We start from the raw sequence: 23,565 nt of genomic DNA, 5'->3' as shown, positions 1-23,565 counted from the left end.
ATCGATTGATTAACAAACTCATAAAAAAAATCACAAAAACGGCAAATTTGTGGCGTTCTAATAGATATAACCCCTTAAAGTGATAAAATATCAAGAAAAATTAAGAATCTTATCATATATTGATAAAAATGATTTTATTTAACTTATACACAATGTGTCGATATGTCATTATCGACTCAGAATGACTACTTTTCAGTAGAGAGCCATTTGAAGTTGGTTATTTTCTACGCTGCCCGTATTAATTTTTTTTCGAAAAAAAATGAATATCACGCTACCCGATTGTTGGATGATCACTAAATTTTCACCATTTGTAGATCTCGGTTTCAGGCACAACATATCTCTCGGAGTAATATAATTCTAACTCGACTTTGGATATGGAATGGAGCCATCGATATACTCGTAATTATATTTTAACTTAAGATTTGAAAGCAATTCTTTCATTCTAATGTAATTTTTATTACTAAAACGAAGTTTCATAAAATAATAGGAGATGCAAAGGGCTTTTCCCAAAATTACATTAGAACAAATTACTCAAAAACTAAGCACTTTAATTTGAAATTACAATAACTATAAACTTGAAATATGGCGTCAAATTATGATGGTATCTCGTTAGATTTCTGAACTCAGAGCAAAAGGTATAACTAGATATTAAACAAATTATGCAAATAGAAATAGTTCTCATATCGTAGGAGAACTTTCAGTTAGATTGAATAAGTTCAGAACTGAGAAACTTTGAAACTTTGTACATTCTCATTGCAATTCTCTCTTTGTTTTGCGAAATGCACAATCCTAAGAAAACTTAATTGTTCGTGTTTGATTACACTTTCATGTTCATAGAACACAAAAGACATTAAAGTGGAAGAGAGTGGTGTACTCATTTCTCGCACTAACATCACCTCCTTGTCTTAATATTATATGTATATTTTTCGCACCCCACTAATAATTCCACACTTTAACCGCTTTTAACCATTCTAAAGTGGCATCGACGTATGGAACATTTGTGTAGACATGGCATAAAGTTAATATATTGCGCACCATGGGAGAATTATTTGGGATAATAATATGCTAATGGTGAAATATACGCCGAGATGAATGAGATGAATGGAGATGAGTCGCTGTTCTGTGTGTCATTTCAAATTGGCAAAACTTGTAGGATGTTGTTACAGTATTCTTAACTATAGAAGAGACCTAAATTGAGCCCGATAGACAAACACTAAAATAGAATAACAGCAAGATTCTGAATAGATTGTTGTATACACTTAGACAAAAGATTTATATTGGATACAAATAAGTTAATAATGAGTACTTCCGTTGTCACTTTCAACCTTGACTTGCGGTTTTTAAATATGAATATTAATTTAAATTTTGATTTCCGGTTTATATAGTGCTTCATTTTAATATACTCTGGTTTTATTTCAGCTTTCTAATTAACAACTTTTATTTATTATTTTGCTCTTCAATCTAATTTTTGAGTTTCTGTTTTGATTTTGTATGGATTTTTTTCCATTTATAGCTGAGAAATACTAAGAAGAAATAGTCAATTAATACACAACCCTATTTTTTAGTTATAGGCAGCCTTAGAAAATGACTTACGTAACACTAAGAAATTGATTCTTAAAAAAAAACAGCTGGTGTATTGCTAAAAACAAAAGTAAGATCAACATCAAGAAATTTTTTAGGGTTTTTTTAATTCAAAATTTTCAATAAGGTAAATGTCCTAATTCAAAACCATTTCCAGACGCTTTAACTTTGAAAGAAGATTCAACACATTAACTTCAATTTTTTCTGAAGAGAATTACATAAATTTGCTCCTTGACTCTTCTAGAATGTTACTGTTTCGTGAAAATTCTTTAAATATAATTTGAAAACTTCTTAATTACAAAAAAATACGCGAGCGTAAAATGCTTCTATTGGAAACAAATTAATCCAAATGGAGACAAGGGAAGTTTCTAATTGGAAACAAACAGTGCACAAGTGAAACCGCGACGAAAGGCTTCCAAAACTTTGTTAAGTTGCTCTTGAGTGCAGGATTTGTACTCATTCCTGGTCTTTTCTCCTTTCCCATCTAAAACAATAAGAAAATCTCTCCAAAAAAATCATATTTCCGGGGTTTCCAATTGAAGCATTTGCAGACACTTCAGAAAAACCATTTTTGTTCACGAAATAGGTAGTTATTTCATTTGAAAACTTCACGTACCATTAACAATAAAAAACAATAAAAACAATTAGCACTTAATTTAACTAAAATTAGCCAGAAATATAACATAAATCACAAAATCACCTTATTGTGTTTTTCATTGGAAAACATGGTCAGATATATGAAAAATTCGATTGTGAAAAGGTACACTTTTAATTTTTCTGAGAAGTTAACAAATCAAAATTTGTGAATATGAATGGATTTTCGTTTTATGTGGGGCAAAATTAACTAAATAATGAAACTTTGGTATAGAAAATTATATAAATGATAATTTAGTACTATTATTTATCATGAAAGCAATGACGGTTCCATTTGGAATAGAGAAAAATTTCCATTTGGAGCAGGTTTTGAATTAGCTTAATTTACGCTAAACGACTTTAAAGCTTTGTAAATTAAGAGGTCACCTGAAAATGCAGATCTAGGCGTACAGATAGCTTAAGCAAATTCGGGATCTTAGCTGGAAACACATCGGAATCCACTCTGTGCATATTCTTGAAGGTGTTCCAAGCCAGCGGTCCCATTAAGTATAAGCAGTTGTAAATAAATAAATCTTTTAATATTCGTTTCTAAGTTATACAAGATTCTGAAACGTTATATTTCTTCATTGGGGATCTCAGTGGTGAAATAAGCAAAATCTTTGGGTCTTGGGCGGATGAGTGCAAACAACTGAATGTCCAGAAAAAGGCATTATCCTAATAAGAACTTAATAAAATGCACCGCCTCTGTCCAAAAACTCAGGGGACACGGCACTAAAGAAGCACTCACATCGCGGGGAAGGCGCTCTTGCGCGGTTTATAATGAACTTAGATCTTTCTTCCAATATGGGACAGATGCCTTGTAACATGATGACATTGTAACAAATATCGACTAATTAATAAAAATTCTTTTTAAAGCTCAATCAGTTTTAGGGTTTCATTAATATTTCAATAAACGTTTAAGATGAGGCTAGAGTAATCAGAAAATATTATGTTAATTATCAGTAGCACTTTTTGCATAATATTATATTAGAACTATCATCAAGAAGAAGTTTAAGAAAATTTAAAGATGCAGTAGAGCCTCGCTATAGTCCATATTTGGTTCCAGATTTGACATTTGGGTTGCACTTTTTTAAAATTATCAACGACTTTTAGTATTGTAATTGCTCGACGGCTTCCACTTTCTTTGCGAATGTGGTACTTGTCCTCGCTCTCTTTATTATGGATCACAAATATCACAACTACTCAATAAAGTTTGCTAAAAATATTAAAACAATTATGACAACATTTCATATCGCGTACTAAATAACATAACCTAACTTAAAATCAGTGTTTTGTAATCAACGGTCGATAAATTGTGGACTATAGAGCGATGGCCTATAGCGGGGTTCTACTGTAATAATATTCTAACATTCAAGAGTCTTGTAATATTCCTTTATAATTTGAAATGTAACCCCTATTGCTTGTTCTTATTCTTACAATAACCCAATAATGTTAATTTGCTATTGTTTTCTATGTTAAAATAACTAAAATCTTGAAATTTTCTTGATTTTGATCGGAAATCTATTATTTTATAATTTGCGTTATAAATATAGTTACTTTGCTCTAGGAGGAATATAATTTAAACTTAGTCAAAACAGAATAGAATAAGAAAATGCTTAATTAGCTTATCAATATAGAATATCTCTTTATGTTTTATATAGCATATTAGCAGCTATTATTTTCTTAATTTAGAATTATCCATAGCAATTATACACTGACTAGTATAAATATCACATCAGTAAATTTATTGAGTAGTTTAAGGATATAATCTTTCGTCTGAGTGTATACTAATATGGAAATTATACGATTAGATTTTCTCTCCAATTTCCCTCTAAAGTGTATTCAGCATTAATCTGTCGTCTCTCTGATGCCTCCTAACCATTCACTCGTTCCCAAACTTGTTAACATTAAATTATAAATTGACTTTCAACCGCCCACCAACTCATCCCTTGTTTAAACACTTTTCAGGGTGATAACAAACTACTTTGTTGTGTCACTTGCGATGGCGGATATGCTGGTGGTAAGTTGATGAAACATGAAATAGTGTCGTTGCCAACACCGCATGCATAAAAGAAGAGCTTCATCTCTCTCATTTGCTAATTAAATTTCAGGCTTTGTGTGCTATGACATTCAATGCCTCCGTAGAAATCTCTGGCCGCTGGCTGTTTGGGTCCTTCATGTGCGACGTTTGGAACAGCCTTGACGTCTATTTCTCCACAGCTAGCATACTCCACCTCTGCTGCATCTCTGTGGACAGGTATTAAGGGTATATCCTTCTCGGTAAAATCAGGGATGACTCCTTGGAAACTCTGCACAAATTACCTACAGCAATAGGATCAAAACAAGCTTATGTGAAATCCTTTCCCTGACATCATCCTATACAACAATCCTTTTATTTCTGCCATGTTCAGTCTTTAACCTCTTTGAGAATAATAAGTTATTTATCTGGTAGAGTTAGTTATCGCGGAAATGTCTTTTGCATATATACAGAATTTAGTCTCTTGATATGAAAATGATCTCTATATTAACACAGTTTGTATTTGAAAATTAAATTTGAGACTTAACAATATTTTTTCTTCAAACATCTCCTTATTCATTTATATTTTTTTATAAATTATAATTTAAATATTTCTTATGATTCGCATTTTCTGCCATTTAATACAGTAGTGGTAATAGATAAGTCACTGGGAAATGCACTAAAAAAGAAGCACATGAACATGCTGATAAATAAATAGAATATTTAATTTTTAAATAATATAGCTCTCATAGGGGAGAGCCAGTAAGTTTAAAACACCTTTTAATGTTTTATTTTTAAGACATTGGCTTCAATTCTGAGACCAAGATCAAGATCCAGATCAAGAAAATTTCAAGATTTTTGTATTATGAAATTAAAAAATCAAGATCAAGATGACAAATCTGTCAAATGTCTTGGAATCTTGAAATCCAAGACACTAACCGTGTGGATATCAAGATTAGCAATTCTGGAACCAATATTTCAAGATTTTAAGATATCAAATTTCTTGTTTCCTTGATATAATTCCAAGAACCTCTCAGAGGTGCTTGGAATTTTCAAGACACTAACAATATGAAGAATTTCATACGGAAAACACTCTTAATGAGGAATATTTATATAAGAGATAGTACAATAAGAGAATTACTTTGAAAAATACTGTGTTTGATCTTGTAATTTAATCGAAATGGTCCGTATTTCTAGATGTACGTATCGAAGTACACCACCTTGAGGATACGTGCAAAATAATCACATCTTGCATTTCTTGATTCATCACAGGTCACAAGTTTGGTACGTCTTATAAAATTAATTTTCCTAATTTATATAACAAAATTCAACAGAGAAATGAAGACATTTGTCAGAAGTGACGTTTCCTTAAGTGTGGAAAAATCTTGAAATCTTGTTTCTTAGCTCAAAGATTTTAAGTTCCATAAAAAATTCTCGTCAGAATACAAAATCTTGATTTTGGAAATATTTGACAGCTTCAAATTTTGATCTTGATTTTGGTTTCAGAATTGAGGCCATTATTTCCAAAACTCAGAAAATTAGGTTCATATTCTGTATAGCGCTTAGTATACTTACTAGTATAGACTTTAGTAAAATAATTTTATTGGTGTTTTGTGATATTTTTATAAATAATCAACGAATAATACACCGTTTCTCAAACTATGAGTGTCTCAAACATGCAGGCCTTCCCCTAACCAAAAAAGTGTTATGATTTACTAGGTTTAGTCACTTAAAATTTGGTTCCAAATAAAAGCAAAATTAATAATAAAACAATCATATAATGGTGCCCTGTCATACCAATTCCTAATTGTCGGGAAACGTGCAGCTCGTAATTTTTTCTAAAGTAAAGAATAAAGAAATCAATTTTTTAAATGAATTTCACAGGTGATTTAAGAAAACCGGAGAAAATCGCGAAATCCTAACCATTATTGTTCAGGTTTTTATTTAAAAAAAATGTATTTCTGTAGGGTCAATAAATATTGACTTCAACATGCTATAAAAAAATATTTTAAAAAAATATGATTTTTTACAACCATTGAGATTAATTTAGAAAATAATTACATTCTAATGAGAAGAAGTATTTATTCGTTTCAATCGGTCAATACCTTTTTCGGGTCTGTTTTCTGCCAGTTTAACAAAATCGTAAAAATGAGATATGGAGAAAACGTATTTCAAAGCTTTTGATGTTCAGTGGAGCGCTCAGAAAATTTTGCTGGGCGCTTCTTTAGCTTTGGTCTCTGTATCTTTGAAAATACTTCGAATCAACTTCAAAATTATTTATGATTTATTCGTAGATAGTTTATCGATTTAAGCAATAAAAAATCGATTTTTGCCCTTCTACTTTAGGAAACCTCCTTAATATAAGATCGACCGCTCAGAATAAGAAACGAATAACTCGCAATAGGTAAATTTTACAGGAGAGCGATTTGAAGCTGAGATTTTACATGCAGAGTATAGGTTTTTTGATATTTAAAATCTCTATAAATTTGAAAATAATTCTTTCAAGTATAATGTCCACAGGGAAGGTAGAGAGTATAAATAATTATCTAAAAAGCGAATAAAACGTTTTTTTTTTGTACAAAATCGAGTTGTTCGACTTATATTCTGAGTGGTCAAGATATACATAGATTATAATGATATTAATGTTTCTAGTATCGATATAATTTATCATTCCCCCCTTATAAAGACAACATTTCGATTAGACATTCGATTTTAAGTAATTTAATTTATTTTCAGTAATTTTTAAGTAATTACTTAAAATCGATAATTTTTAAATATTACTCTGTGTTTGCGTTTGAATAATTAAATCATTTTTATAGACATATGGGTTTCTAGTTTCTCGGATACAAGAAATAATTCTTAAATCTTCCGGTTCTCGCGAAATTACTTTATATTTCTCGTGTTTCGCGGAACTCCTTCTTGGTTTTTTGGGTTTCACAAAATTATTTTTAAGTGTGTCGAGTTTTAGAACAGTTTTTTGGGAGACTTTTTTGGGTTATCTAAAGTCACGCACAACAACTTGAGTTTAGTGAGCTTCCCGAAAAAATTCTTAAACCATGGGCATGGATTTTTTTCTATGAATTATCTCTTGAATAAAATAGGAATACTTCCCAAATTTTAAATCTTTTAAATGTTTTAGGTATCTTAATTATTATTAAATCGTACTTTTCTTCACTTTATAAAAATATTCTATAAATATTAAATAATTTATTTTTATTTGAAACATAAATCGTCACTCCGGCTTGGCTAATTTCCTTTTTCCTTTTGAAGGATTAGTTACATGATTATCTCGTCTCTGATGCACGATCCAGAAAACATAAATTGGATTTTAGAATTATATTGCAATGTTTCATCCATTTTATTAGATTTATAGCGCAATATGATACAAATATTTATTTGTACACGCTTCGTTTGACACACCCTGTTTAGTAAATACAATATACACCATTTTAGCAGAGAGTAATCTTCACAGTCTATCATGGGGGTGGCTCAGATGTTTAACTATAAACCCTAATAGCGGTCTAAGTCTATTGAAAAATGTTATTTCAGTAATCGAAAAGCGAGTGTGCTCAATTTTCTGCATATCCAAATATGCTGAAGTAATAAATTTCATTCACGTTTTAACAATCCATGGGAAAATTGCTCGTGAGGGGTTTTGAACACTTGAACGCATGTCAATTAATTTTCACAGGATCAGAGCACCAATCTCACTGGCTACAATGTAGAATTTGAATGGAATTCACCAGAATATCTCTTTATTATATTTACACAGGATAGACATGTATATTATTTGAATATAAGATCACGATTTAGATGTTTCATATCTTAGGAATTTTAATCGATTTTATATCACAGCTCTTGCTTTCTCACAAACATTTTGCTTTAGCAAGACACTTTACGTATCATCACACTTCTCTTTACTCTTGGGAAAACTTTTCAATATAATTTTTGCTTTGGGGACGAATTTACGTAAACTGACACCCATCACTTAGAAGTTTGCTATTTCACTTATACTTAGTAATTCATAAGTATTCCAAAGGAAACCTCACAGTTTTCCTATAGTAGCCTCCCATCATTGAACTTCCGTTTTCCGTCACAGCGATTAAGAGCATCTAAATTGGTTTACCTAAAAGGCACAAACAATTTCCATATAAATACCACTCCATCCATATCACTATAGGGATATTTTAGTGATTAAAGGAAAAGTTTGAGTATTTAAGAGAGAAATATTCAGAAATTTAATTGTAGTTTTTCTTAATAAATTATTTCAAGCCGAAATTTTAATAATAACAAGTTTGAACAAGTTGAAAAGAATTTGAAATGATAATTTTTTAATTAATTTAATTAAAAACAAAAAGGAAATTAAACTGTTTAAATATAAAAATATATATTTCCGTTTTTATTCCTAAAGTGTCACTAATATAATTTATTTATTTTCATATTTTTTGACTAGTTTCACATTGTCATAATAAAAATTACGTTCTTTACGACTTTAAAAACAAAAACGAAAAAGAATTTATAAGATAGGTGAATTTTAAAATTTTAATAAAAGCTCTCTTAACCAACGGACCACGAAAAAGTTTAACTAAAATACTTAAAATTTCTTGAGATTTAAGGGAAGTATTCCACAAAATAGGCGAATTGTATAAATTAATTCAAGATTATTTAAATGATTTATGAAAAAATAATCTTTTGCTTTATTGTCATTAAATTAATTTCATTACCTAAAGTTTGGAACAAAGTAATGCAAAAAATATCATTTTTATATGGATAATTTTGGGAACTCTTTAAAAATGTAATTTGGAGAAATAAAGAAGTGCTTAGAGAATCTAAAATTGCGAAAAATATTCAGAACAATCCTCTTGTAATGGTAAAACTGACTTCAATTTTATAATTCACTATCACCATTACAATCGAAAAATCGAAAAATTCTCAGAATTTACTAAAATATCCACGATGATATGTAAACAAGTTATATTGAAACATACAGATTTTCCTGAATTTTATTGCTCCTATTCAATTCAGTGGCAAAATCAGAGAATCTATACGATATAGAAAAGTATGGATTAAAAACTTTTTACACCAAAAAAATGTAAATATAAAAAACTGCTCTACTACATAATAATTATCGTTTAATTCGCAACTTATAAATATTGAGCATATATATTACTGGTGTGAAATATCATATTATTTTCACGTGAATATATGCAATTGTCATATCACGAGTAAAAAAAATATCAACAAATAAAAATATTTTACTTTATTAATTTTTTTAATCATAGGGTGGAATCACCACTTCCGCCAGTGCCCTACTTTTCGCCATTTATATTGAAATCGCATTTTTTCCACTATTTATGAAATAAATTAGCTGTAAAATTATTTGTATTTCTACTGCTGCTACTTATAGAATCAAAAAACACTAATTTTTTGTTTTGAATTTAAGTGTTCGAGCATTTTTTAGAACAAATATTTTAATCAAGTGAATAGAATCCAATATTTCTTACCAAATATGCCAAGTGTCATGAAAGTTTTATCGAACAAAATTAACGTTTTTGGATAAACAATTTGTCTATTGAACATTTAATTACATTCGACGAATTCATAAAAATTAATATTTAGTTTATTATTATTTCATTTTATATTACTTTTATGTAAAAATGAGCCATGGCGGAAAGTGGTAATATTCTGAATTTGATTTACCATCTGTCGCCATTGCTTTTCAATAGGCGACGCTAACTTCACTTCATAGATTGTCAGTTGTCAAATCTGTTTGTTTACTTTCTGCAGTTGTCTAATAATTGAATTTCTCAAACAAAACTGTAGAAAAATAACTTAAAGTGAGTAATAATAAGGTGATCATAAGGAAAAACGAATGCTGAATGTATTATTTCATAACATTGCCTAAAACAATCGAGTTTGGACCTTTCCAAGTAGGTGGCGGGAAGTGGTTACAAAACTGGCGAAAAGTAGTAAAAAGTGGCGACGAAGTGGTTATTTTTGCATTGTTATAAAAAGTCAGTTTTTTAAGTAGTGCAGTGTTAAATTAGAGGACTCTTATTTTGACGAATCTAGACCCAATACATCCAAGTAACTTTGTGTCAACTTTGAGTTATCTTATAATAAGGGGTCAAAAGTTATAATAAAGTTTATTTTACTTTTTCCTAAAAGTGGCGATAAGTGGTTACTCAACCCTACATCCTTTTCCTTTGTTCTATTCTTCTATTTTATGTTTTGAGTAAATAAGAGAAGGAAATACAATATGATATGTGATGATTTTATTTAAATAAATTAATATTATCAATAATTTAATAATTGAAATTGAATTCAGCTTATTATTTTTTCAGTTTATTCAAACTTGTCAAAAATATTTTTGGGCTTGAAATATATAGAGGATATTACGTTGATTTCAATTTACCAGAAAAAAACTTCATAATTATGTTTATTATGATAATTATAAATTTAGTACGACAGTTTTTATATGGGTATATCCGGTATATCCCACAGGATTGTGGGTTTTAATTATCTTCTTTGAGTTCAAATAATAAAATGAGTAATTGTGCATGTGGCTTGTGACTAAATGTCTGATACTCACTATTTGAATATTATTCTGAATATATAGAACTTCACAGGAATTAAATGTTATGAACTAATTCTTTTATGGTTTATTTTACAAATTAATTGAAAATATCCATACCCGCAGATAACTACGGGCAACACTCAAAAAAATATCAAAGAGGATTTAACCATGTGAATTTTAGTAGTTTTTGCTGAACCTTTGGAGATAAATATACTGCAATAAATGGAATATTTTAATCCTTGAATATAAAAACCAAACTAGAAACATTCATAGAAATAGTAGAAAAAATTGAGAAGAGAAACATTGCATAAAACATATTGCTGACAAAATATTATTTTTCGTATTCGTAAAATATTCAAAATTTCTAACAACAAAAAAAGGTTATTCTGAGTTAATGAAACGTCAATAAAGTTTATAATCTATAGTTAGGTCACAACGAAAAGCTTTTATTTCGAAACTATTAAAGGTTTATGAGGTTCATTTAAATCTAACTTGAGCTGGGCTGGGAAACATGATTATCAAAAATTATAAAGCAAGATTGATAAAGTGAAAGTAAATACGTGCTCAAATAAAATAAAGAGATAAATTCTGTCCGAATTCATCAGAGAATGTAATTATTTATTTTAGGAAAAGAAGACACAAAATTCTTTGCCAAATCTTTCAGCGCTAACGCATCCTTTTTAGTAGTTAACCCTTTAACCGTTTAAGAACGATTGGGTCACCCGTGACCCAAAAATGAAATTTTTACTACGGCCTTGTAAAGCTGTATTTTGCTCTAAAAAGTTAGAAAAAATGATTTTTTCTAACTCTAGATTTTTTACCTTCTCGTCCTTAAAGGGTTAAGGACGATAGGAACAGCGGTGTCCCATAAAGAAAATATTTTTTTCCTGACTACCTAAAGTTATTTTTTTTTCTTACGTTGCACGTAACTGTAAAATAGAAGATTGAAGGAATCTAGGATATTTTTTGCAAGTCTACAGCTATTTGCTATATAGTAAATTTTTAAGTTCAAAAATGGCTAATTTTTAAATTCTCATATTGAAAATTGATTTTAATTATTTTTTATACTCGCAATTTTTTTAAACAAAACCGTTTCAGAAGAACAAACTACAGTACTCAAACATAATATTTTTCTTTAAAGTGCAAATTATCAGTCATTGGTATCGTTAGAAAAAATACTTAAATTTTGGGCTATTTTTGTTCCTATCGTCCATAGAGGCAAAAAATACAACAAATCAGACTCTGTTGGCTTTTCCAAGGTTATATGTAATTCGTTTCACAAGTTTTGTTTATCGGTTTCACTTTTATTGCTGATTTTCGGTCAGCCAAAACTGTCTCGTCGTTAAAGGGTTAAATTTTACACTTGTCTCTGCAATTTTGTCATAAATATCTTACCCACTACTTCAGTAGAAGAAGCAAATTGGGAATTTGTCGCAGGTATACCTTCTTGGCCATTGACCAATGTCCATGAAGGTACTTTGCTAAAGATTTCGGAACGTTGAATCGCCGAAAGCTTTGGCAAAGAATTTTGTCTTTTCCTGTCCTGAAAGACTTACACCAATCTGATACATTCGCAGAGAGTTCTTCTCTTTAATTTACTTCAGCTATTACTACTGTCAGTATTCTATCAAAAAGTAAACACATTATGTAATAAATGAAGAAAAATTACACATAGTAGTAAAAAAAATTTCTCTATAAATGTTATACCTTTTTTCATCTTGTAACAGGGCTAGAGGCAAAACGGTAAGAGATATCGACTTCTGGTCTTCGACGATCCTTTCCCCCATAAGTCAACATTATTTAGGATAGTCTTTTTTCTTTTTATCCCATTTTCCTCCTTCCTCTCCAAAATCATACTTTTTGGTTCATTTCGAAAGTGGTTGCTACGCTTTCTTTCATTTTCGAAGATGTTTTAGAGGTATTCAAGGTGAATTTTTGTCCTTAAACATCTATGTTCGAAAACCATTTCGATATCGCATTTTTGAAGGTCAAAGAACCACTATGGAGGGCCTATTTTACAACCAATTTGCTTAAATTAGGAATTTTTGAAAGACTTTGAAATTTCCAACCCGGTTGCATCGGCCTTAATCGGAAATGAATCGGTAATGTACCCGTAAATGATTACCTTTCCCGGATTTCCTTTTTTATTTGTCCGTATGCTTTTTACTTAGGCTAGAACTCATAAATCAATTTATCCGATAGTAAATCGGTATGCACCCAAAAAGCATGGGAAAAGATAATACATGGAGAGTTTTATCTCGTGAGTTCGAGCACTTCGCAAGCTGGCATGCTTTGCCATCTCTTTTCTTTTCAAAATTCACCTCCATTAGTAAAAAAAAAGTTTATTTTGAATCAATCGTAATTTTATATTAGGTGTTAGCTATTTGTAAATTAGACATAAAAATTTCTAATTGTTTATAGTGTATAGTGTAGTAGTGAACGAAATAAAGCATTTAATTTTACACAAAAAAAACTTAATACAATGCACATTAAACAAACAAGGTTCTAAGGGACTGTTTTAGTTCTTCCCCTTTAACAATTTTATAATATTTGTATTTGATATCAGCTGTGTGGTATCAAAAAAGGTTCTCAATATAACTTTTTTCAGAAAAAAAATGTCATACAATATTATTGATGACGATTGATACTTTTCCTCGTGAAGATATTCACCTGAGATAAAAGTAACAGTTTAAGCATTGTATTCTGCGATGTATATCCTTGATAAGTAAGCAAGAAACCCTCGGTGTAGGCCTATTAAACTTCCACAGGAATTTAAGAAATAGACATCTTTAATGTTGACCTTAATGAATTGCTAAGAAAACAATTTTCCAGAAATTGTTTCGGGTTTTCTTTGAAAGAGATTTCCTCATCTGAGGCCGCCTCATTGACCATTTACAATTTCAGTATCATCAGCTATGAAGCAAGACAATTTTTCTTCTTTATAACCCTGACATCCAACAAAAAAACTTTTCTCAACATCATCTGTCTTTTCTCTCCAGAGAGTTGAAATTGATTGAAAACTTTTGTGAACAAAAAAAAATTACTCCTGACTTCGGTATTTACTTCAAGCTTGATCACCTCTTGTCGGATGTTTAAATTATGTGCCGTGGTAAAATAAGAGAAGGCGTACCCATGTTTAGAGGTAAAACCTTCCAAAACATGCTTCAAAGTTGAATTTTCAGGGTATAGAAGAGGATAAAATAAACAATCTGTACCAATAGCACAAATCCTAAGGAAGTGATTATCCCCCTGATGATATCTATGGGAGCTTTAATAACCTGGGGCACTTCCTTTCCTATCATTCCCTTTCCATTCATCCTTCTCTCTTGGGGTAAGTCATTTCCTGTGAAACTGAACTGACAGTTAGATTTGTGGCAGAAAGTTTTGTGCAGATTCTTCTGTATGTGACACAAATTGAGGGTATAAGAAATAAATTGTTGCATTCTTTATTTATACTAACAGATACTATGCAATTGTCCAACCATTGGATTACCCATTAATTATGACGTCATCCAGGGTATGGTTTATGCTTACCGTGGTATGGCTGTCGCCAGCACTTCTGTCCTTCGTGCCAATATTTCTTGGATGGTACACAACACAAGACAATCTAGAATACTTAAAGCGCCATCCCGATGTCTGTGAATTCACTGTGAATATTTCCTATGTCCTTATTAGTTCGTCTGTAAGTTTTTGGATACCTGGACTTATGATGTGTTTCCTGTACTATAAGATATACCAGGAAGCCGATCGTCAAGAACGAATGTTGTAAGTAAAATTAATTGAATTTCCACTCGAGATCGGATAATAAGCTTTGTGATCAAATATGTTTATTATTTAAGTACAGTGCCCGCTCTCTAATCCGGATCGGCGTAATCCGGACGAGTTCTCGACGGTTACATTTAAAATAAATTTGAATTTTGATGTCTGTTCCACAATGAAAATGAATTATTATATGATTTACGGTCAATAGATTGAATAACTGAAGAAATAAACACGGATAAGGATAATAAAGGAGAAGGAGTCAAAGTTCAAATTCGTGTTCATTTCTTCAGAAAATGAATTATCTTATGAAGGTTTTGTTTAGTAAATGATGTATAATAGCATAGAATTCTCTAATTTATGTATTTTTAATCATTTTAAAAACTTTTATACTAATTCTACAAAAAATCTTGTATTATATTTTCGAGATGTTGAACAAATTCAAAAAATTTATCCGGATAGCGAAGCGGACATCTGTTATATTGTCTCCCAATCATCCGGATTACAAAGCGGGCACTGTATAAATAAAATATATTATTTAATTAAAAATAGAACTGAAATTTAAAATTAATATAGGAAATCAATATATTTTTTATTCTTTTAATAAACCAACTTCAGTACGTTAATTAGGAAATAAAACACATAAGTAAAAAATAAAAAAAAATACACAAAAATTTGAAAATCTCCAAAGAATTAATTGAGGAATCTAAAATTGATCGACCAGAGCTAATTGTAATTCGAATAATGTCAGAAAAATTCTTGGTAACCTAAAGGGGAATTTCAACCCGGGATACTTATGATAGGGCTAGTACTCTAATACCTTATAGACACTAGATACACTTACGACGACTTAAGCCGAGAGACGGCTTGACGTAATTATAATCGAAATAATGATCAGATCAGATTACATTTCCATCAGTTTCAGACTAATCCGTCTCTCAGCTAAACCGAGAAATGGCTTAGTTTATAGAAAACTGATGGGGTGAAATCCTTATTTTGATTATAATTACGTTAAGCCGTGTCTCGGCTTGAATCGCAATTTTGTCTAATGGCATCTACACACTGGAGAAATTTATGTCCATATTGAAGCAAATTCCCTACGTTTGTGTAGGAAAAACTCTTCAATATGAACATAAATTTCTCTAGTGTGTAGGGGCCATAAGGCATAACGTGACCTATTAAGTGTCCTTGATAATTATTTTTTTTAGATTAAAAAACTACATAATTACATATGGATAAGTCTTAAGTGATAAAATTTAATAATTCAAAATTAAGAACTTTTCCATTTCTTCATTGTCTAAAACACCACAGTCCCGCTAACAGTACCGATCTGCCCTAATAGGTATAGATCAAAAGTAGCAGCTCTGCTGTTGGATAAGCATCTCCAAATCAATGGTATTGCTGTATCAGGACAGCAAAACATCCAGCCAATAGAGCCAATAGCCAGTTCAAAGATGAGACGGGAAAGGAAAGCTGCCAGAACGTTGGGCATTATAATGAGCGCCTTTCTTGCATGTTGGCTCCCGTTCTTCCTGTGGTACGTCATTCATGTACTATGTGGGCATAACTGCTCCATTCCTCGGATAGTTGTGGGTGTAGTCTTCTGGATCGGTTACTTCAACTCAGCTCTAAATCCCGTCATCTATGCGTATTTCAACCGAGAATTCCGTGCCGCATTCAAGAAGACTCTCCAGGTGAGATATTTTTACAGCATCATTTACCTGGCTTTCATTCCCCCATTCACTCCCGAACATCAAAGACTCCCCCTTTATGTTTATTGAAAAATACCAGGAATTTTCATTCAGTCAGTTCAACCATCAACAGTTGTGAATTTTCTCCATGAAGCAAACGCCCTCCCCAGAGCAATTCATTTGCACCTTATCCCTAAATTCTTTTCTCATTTGGTAGTCACACCCCTACACGATTTCGACTATTTATAGCTAATGGCATGGTTCAAATTTTTTGTTGTTGCTGAATCTGTCTGAAAAAGAGTCTCTGTTGTAACCTAATGGGAGGAAGAAATTCTTACGATTCGTCCTAATGGAGAGTTTATATAGAACTTTCCAAGAGACTTCATTCGACAGGGATGTGTTTGTGAAATATTCAAATTATTTAATGCTTCTGAATAAACCTTGAGGTATTCAATTCATGAAACCAAAGTAATTATAAGTCTCAAAGCACACCACAATAAATGCCACATTCATTAAATAACTTCCTACACTTCTGATATATAAAAGAGATTTTGCAATGTTAAATTAAACTTACGATGCTATAGCCCGGATCTATTTCAAATATTGAGCTAAGATCTTTGAAATTCACTGTAGAATCCACACAAAACGTAAATTATTAATGCAATTAACGTGCATTTTCGAGGAAAAAGAATATTAGAACATAGCTCTGCATATAGTTAAAACGGTAGCATTATTTAATTAGTCACAGAATTATTTCAGGCTGGATTAACAGCTTTTAATGAAATATACACACCTGAATATAACCGTAATATAATTTTAAGCAAAACACTCAAATCCGCTCAAATCTCTTTTAATTTGAAAATCAATGAAAATAAACAGATTCGTGAGCAATTTTTAAATATAATTTTTTCTTTAGTTAAAATAATATATTGACACTTAAATCAAATATGATATAAAAAGTATTTATGTCCTTCAAAATGTTACGTAAGAAAAAATTTGTGATACAACATGAAATATTTATCCTATAAAATAAGATTTATGATCCAATTCTTGCAATAAGTGTCAATTTTCGTGTTTCATGTTGTATATTTTCCTCATTTTGCATTTAATTCTCTGTTTGGAAGTATTTTCTTCATTCTTTGAAAAATCCTCAAGCACTTAATTTTTATTTTCAAGTACGAAAAATCGGCCCAATTTTGGCTATCTATCTATTATACGATAGTAATTTTTTGGTAATTTGACTTTAGAGAAATAAAGTAATTTACTTTGAAAATTCTTATTATTAATTCGTTGTAATTCAATTATTGACATTTTTCGCACTAATACATGTTATTTGATTTTTTTGTAATTTTTTTCGTAATTTGACTTTAGAGAAATAAAGAATTTTCCTTTAAAATTTTTTATTACTTATTTGTTGTAATTCAGTTATTGACATTTTTACTCAGTAATACATGTTATTTGAATTTTCAATTTTTTATTTCATTTTAAAACTGTATTTGCCATATTTTAAAGAAATATAAATTTTTTTTAACAATATTTGAATGAAATATTTAGTGCTGAAAGTATTTTGATTTACTAATCGTCCCCCTTAAAGCCATTATAATGCTAAGAAACTATTCAAAATTGTCCATTCCTATTACTGAAATTTTTCAAAACCAAAAAAAAAATACAATTTTAACAAGATTGACTCTTTTGAATATTGAAAGTAGGCCTACACAAACTATAAGCATATGAAAATAATTTCTAATATCATTTTCAAAACTAAAATAAAGCACATGTGAAATTGATTTTCCAAAATCAGAAAAGCATTTTGAGTGGAATATAGACTCGTCGTTTCAGTTGATGTTGGAATAAGCATTCAAAATACCTTCATTTTAAATGATTAACTAAATTTCAGAATCACAGTGGATGTAGTTATTAATGAATCACAACCTCCTATAAATTCCACAGAAATTGTTCGAACCAATTGCAAAGTTTATATGAAATGTAATGTACTGTGCTATTGTTGATAGATTTCAAAGCAAATTCCATATGAGTAATTTTGAAACAATTTGAATGTGTAATTCAGTATACATAATTGTTACGGTCTGAACTTTAACATTTTCCAGAACATTTTCCAGAACAATATTGGTATATTATATTTTGGCATTACATTATTCAATCATAAATATAATCTTACTTTATTTGATCAAATTAAAGTATAAACCGCTGATTATACTTTTTATTTATTTATTTATTTGAATACATCTGATAGCTCCAATATCTCCGATGTATACACCAAAATTATATCGCATTTCGCTGATAAATTATTATTAACACTTTAATGATGGAATCGAATGGAACTTATGAAAATCGTATTACCTTAATATTGACATAAGCGTTAAAGTTATACCGTAAAAATACATAAAGTTAAACTTTTTTCAAATTTCATTTATTTTTTAAACAATATCCACACGTATTTGAACGTTTTGTTCCTTTTATTTTACAATACTCGCCACAATTCACAAAGACGATTATTTCATGTCTATTGCTAAATTTTACAGGCTAAATATTCACGAGGATCAGCCTGAGTCTATTAGGGCTCTAAGGCTCACGAAAAGAAAGTTTATTGAAATCGGTTAAAACATTAAGTCTGGTCAATTTCGGTATAGTAAGGGTCGAGTTGGGTTTATAGTAAAGTGAAATAATGGACGAATGGGATAGTTTGAAAGATTTCGATCTCAGATACAAAATACTAAAATTTCATAGAAATCACTTCATAAACACCTAAGATATGGTCCAGTCAGATTATTTTCATTTTATAGCTCTGGTCGAAGTATAGCGAAGGAACAATGTGACCTACCGTTGGAAAGCTCTTGACCAAAGCTATAACTTACTAAAATTTCAGCTAAATTGAAATTGAAAGTTACGAGACATTCGACATCAAATTTTCGAAAATCGATTTTTCGAATTATCGTCGGAAATTCGTTAAAATTGGTTGAAAATGGTATGGTCAGGTCAAACATTTAATTTTTGACCCCATCTTGCTCAGGCCAATGGGATCGGGTAGATTTAAGTTTTTTTTTTTCAATCGAAAGCTCTATTAGACCCAGCTATAACATATTAAAATTTGAGACCGGTAAATGTCAAAGGTGCTGATTGATGAAATACAGTAGACTCTCTTAAATCCGGGCATTTGGGACCAAAATGTCACCTGAATTAGAGAGAAATTCGGGCGAAAAACTTTTTGAAATGCAACGATTTTTTATTCATCTGCATACACATTGCGTTAGATACTCATATATGTGGAGCTCAGAGGTAAAATAACACATATCCTATGGCTAAAGCATAGGATATGTGGCATTTTGCCTCTGAGCTACACATATATATATTGTAAATTTCATAAAAACCCGCAAATAATGCAGAATTACATCAAAATCAAGCTTGAAAAATGACAACAAACTTTTTCAAATGTATTAACTGCTGCTCGAATTAAAAAATAGCCCGATCTTAAAAGAGCCGAATTAGCGAGAGCCTACTGTAACAATAATTGTGGGTGTTCCAAAATGGCGGAAGGTGAGGGAGAGAATCCGATATCACCATCTGTTAACTTCAATTCTACCGTTACTTAACCTAAAACCGCTTGTCGATATCTCTTACCGTTTTCTCGTTAGAACCGTTTATACTTATGGAATCCGCCGGACGGCCACGAAAATCGGTTTTTGGCGAGTATATTATTCGAATGATCTATCAAGTTTGTGTTTTTCAAAATTTTTGTATATCGCTCTTTAATTGTAACAATCTTGCTTGGGACATTTATCAATGATTTTATTATTAATAATAATTCCTTTAGCCCCTTTGTATTTTCTAACTGGTCAGAACTTGAATGTAGCATTCAAACCTTTAGAAAAAAAAGCAGATAACGATACTGGACTATAATATTTATTAAATCGATCGCTTAGAATAAGAAACGAATAACTCGCAATAGGAAAATTTTACAGGAGAGTGATTTGAAGCTGAGATTTTGCATGCAGAGTATAGGATTTTTGAGATTTAAAATCTCTATAAATTTGAAAATAATTATCTTTCAAGTATAATATTCAGAGGGAAAGTAGAGAGTATAAAGAAGTACCCAAAAAGCAAATAAAATGATTTTTATAAAAAATTTAGTTGTTCGATTTATATTCAGAGTCGTTGAAATATTTGAATACATGTGAATATGGCCTAGGGTTAATGTCCTAATACAAAACCATTTCCAAACGCTTTAACTTTGACAGAAGATTCAAATTAAGTTCATATTTTTTCTGAAGAGAATTACATAAATTTGCTCCTTGACTCTTCTAGAATGTTACTGTTTAGTGTAAATTCTTTAGATATAATTTGAAAACTTCTTAAATACAAGAAAAATACGCGAGCGTAAAATGCTTCTATTGGAAACATATTAATCCAAATGGAGACAAGGGAAATTTTCTAATTGGAGACAAACAGTGTAAGTGAAACCGCGACGAAAGGCTTCTAAAACCTTGTTGAGTTGCTCCTGAGTGCAGAATTTGTTCTCATTCCTGGTTTTTTCTCCTTTCCCATCTAAAACAATAAGAAAATCTCTCCAAAAAAATCATATTTCCGGGGTTTCCAATTGAAGCATTTGCAGACACTTCAGAAAAACCCTTTTTTGTCCACGAAATAGGTAATTATTTAATTTGAAAACTTCATGTATCGTTAACAATAAAGATTAGCACTTAATTTAACTAAAATGAGCCAGAAATATGACATAAATGTTAAACGAAACGAATAAACAACAGTCACCTCATTGTATTTTTCATTGGAAAACATGGTCGATCGATGGAAAATTCGATGGTGAAAAGGTACACTTTTAATATTTCTGAGAAATTAACAAATTAAAATTTGTGAATATGAATGGATTTTCGCTTTATTTGGAGCAAAATTAACTAAATAATGAAATTGAGGTATAGAAAGTATATAAATATAATAATTTAGTACTGTATTTATCATGAAAACAATAACGTTTCCATTTGGAGCAGGTTTTGAATTAGCTTAATTTACCTTAACTCTTAGAAAAAGTTTTAAAGATAAAAAACAGTTTTTTATCTTTTTTTTTCTTTCGGAAGTTTTTCCCGCGGAAAATCCTAACAGTGGTAGACTTTAGGAAAATTGTTAGTAATTTCCTGAATAGTGCAGAAATTAATTAGAATCGAGCTATTAGAGGCCACATGCCACATTAGAATCGTTGTCTAATTCTATTCAGAAAAATATGTTAAATGTGACACTGAAATAATTTTTTGTTGCTGGAAATTCAAAATAAATGTTTTTAAATATATTTTGAAGTTATTATATGCTTCATCCATTTGTTCTGGATGGGTTCAAAAGGGTATTGAAAAGTTCGGGTAAAGGAATCCCGCCTTGAATCTGACTTTAATTAATTCTTTATTTTTTTATTTTGCTTTTTGTTTTAATCCTTATCAGTTTTGCTTGTTATTGAGGTTGCATTTCATATTTTATTAAATCATAGTACAAACTCGAATTATAAAGTTGTTTTGTGAGTAAGTAAATTAATAAAACATTTATGGCATTTCATAATGTTCATGTATAATTTATACGGAAAGTAAACTAATAAAAATTTCCTGTATATATTTTTCTTAACCTATTATATAGTTTGCTAAATCTACTTTGAATATACTATGCTAGCGAGAACTTGTATTAAATTATTTACACAACCACACCAACTCCATAAACATTTTCCATTTTGGGGGAAGCTTTCATTATTTTTCCCAGTCTGATTTCTCCGTGCGATAAGCAGAAGCCATAAGGAATACTTCCTACATTGGCGACATTTGTGTCATTTAAATTTGAGAGGATAATTACATTCATCTTTAGCGTCTCCCATTACAAAGCAGGAATTGCCATGAATCATTATCTCGCGAACAAGGAGAACACCTGCGTGCTTTTTTATGAGGTTCAATTAAATTAATGTTTTATCAAAATTGAGAAATGTCGCACAAAATTGGCTTAAATTAACGTAGAAGAAAAAAGTTGTGTAAGTATGGTAAGTTGTGGGATGACAATATCTTTATTGCAATTCATCCCACGAAAGATTTTGTGTTCTATCATAAACGACAAATATCAAAAACGTGCGCCTCATTTTTTCACCGTTTACTTTTTGTCAGGATGTTGATGGGCATATCGAAATTCTTTGGGTGCCCATGCATAAGATTGACCCAATTTGACATTTATAAGAATTTCCATTTGAAAGTCAAAGTTGAGACTTTTTCATGCATACGCTCCTGGAATATTGATTTGCATATCAAAGGTGATGTTATTGGAATATTATCTTCTTTTTTTTACCATTTCCCTTCAGAGTTGCTGTCCACTTCCGAAAATCAATTGCCACCGTCTGCACGATCAAACAGGGCAAGTTCACTCCACGGTATCCTCGGAGATTCACATGGGGATGATTAATTGATAGTAAATTATGGAATTGATGTCGATTAATAAGTTAGTTTTAGTGACGTAATGGATAGTATTTGTCTTTTAGTGTAATTTTAAGAAGAACAACCTTAGTAAATATTTATTTTTAGTTCCAGGATCATAGAATATTAATAGAAAAAGTTTATATAGTAAAATAAAGATATTACATATCTTTTACAACATCAATTCAATAAAAAAAATGAAAAAAAACATGATCCACAGTGAAATGAGAATAGCAAAAAAACCAATGTGTATTTTACAATCCATGTTAATTGTTACAAAGATTGTTATAAATATATTTGGACCTTATTGTACATGTACAGTAGATTGTGATAAAATGTATTTATTTACTAAGCTTCAGATGTATTTTATGAAAGAGCAATACTCTTTGACAAAAATAAAGACAAGCCAGAGATAAAAATCAATATGCTTCATTTCCTTCTTCCCTGCTTTTATAGATAATTAAACTTCCTCGGGGAATATCTCGCATATTCAATTCAATTGCCAGTACACGATAGAAATATCATTTGCAAAAAGGACCTTTATTAATATTCTAAACATACCTCTACTCACATAATATGATATTGGGATGTTCTTGAATAAATAAATGTTTATTGTTATAGTTATTTGCATATTTGATTTTCTTTTTTTTTCAATGATATTGTCAGTTGATGAATTGAAATTCTAAACGAGTAGTTCCGTTTTTTTGTTAACTTTGCTGTGATGTCGCTAGTAGCGCTCTGCCTGAGTTTCATCACTGCCCTACTAGAGGCGCCCATATCGACATGGGAAATAATCGATACCCGGTTGGACAGAGATATCTGCTACGGAAAAGCATTACT

General features: G+C 30.5%; 1 protein-coding gene across 1 annotated transcript in view; it reads left to right on the top strand.

The window, feature by feature from the left end:
- LOC129807499 (octopamine receptor beta-1R-like) overlaps positions 1-23,144 on the top strand; it is a 28,625-nt gene extending 5,481 nt beyond the window's left edge. Inside the window, exons 2-6 of the mRNA XM_055856800.1 lie at positions 4,183-4,234; positions 4,326-4,471; positions 14,271-14,573; positions 15,910-16,261; positions 22,614-23,144. Of these exons, the coding sequence (XP_055712775.1) occupies positions 4,183-4,234; positions 4,326-4,471; positions 14,271-14,573; positions 15,910-16,261; positions 22,614-22,718 (958 nt within the window). The 3' untranslated portion in view covers positions 22,719-23,144. The remainder of the gene's footprint in view (positions 1-4,182; positions 4,235-4,325; positions 4,472-14,270; positions 14,574-15,909; positions 16,262-22,613) is intronic.
- Positions 23,145-23,565: the final 421 nt, after the last annotated feature.

This window comes from Phlebotomus papatasi, chromosome 1 (assembly GCF_024763615.1).
Source record: "Phlebotomus papatasi isolate M1 chromosome 1, Ppap_2.1, whole genome shotgun sequence".
Taxonomy (NCBI): Eukaryota; Metazoa; Arthropoda; class Insecta; order Diptera; family Psychodidae; genus Phlebotomus; species Phlebotomus papatasi.
The sequence above is the reverse complement of the archived record's forward strand: the minus strand, read 5'-3'. Positions and strand labels throughout refer to the sequence as shown.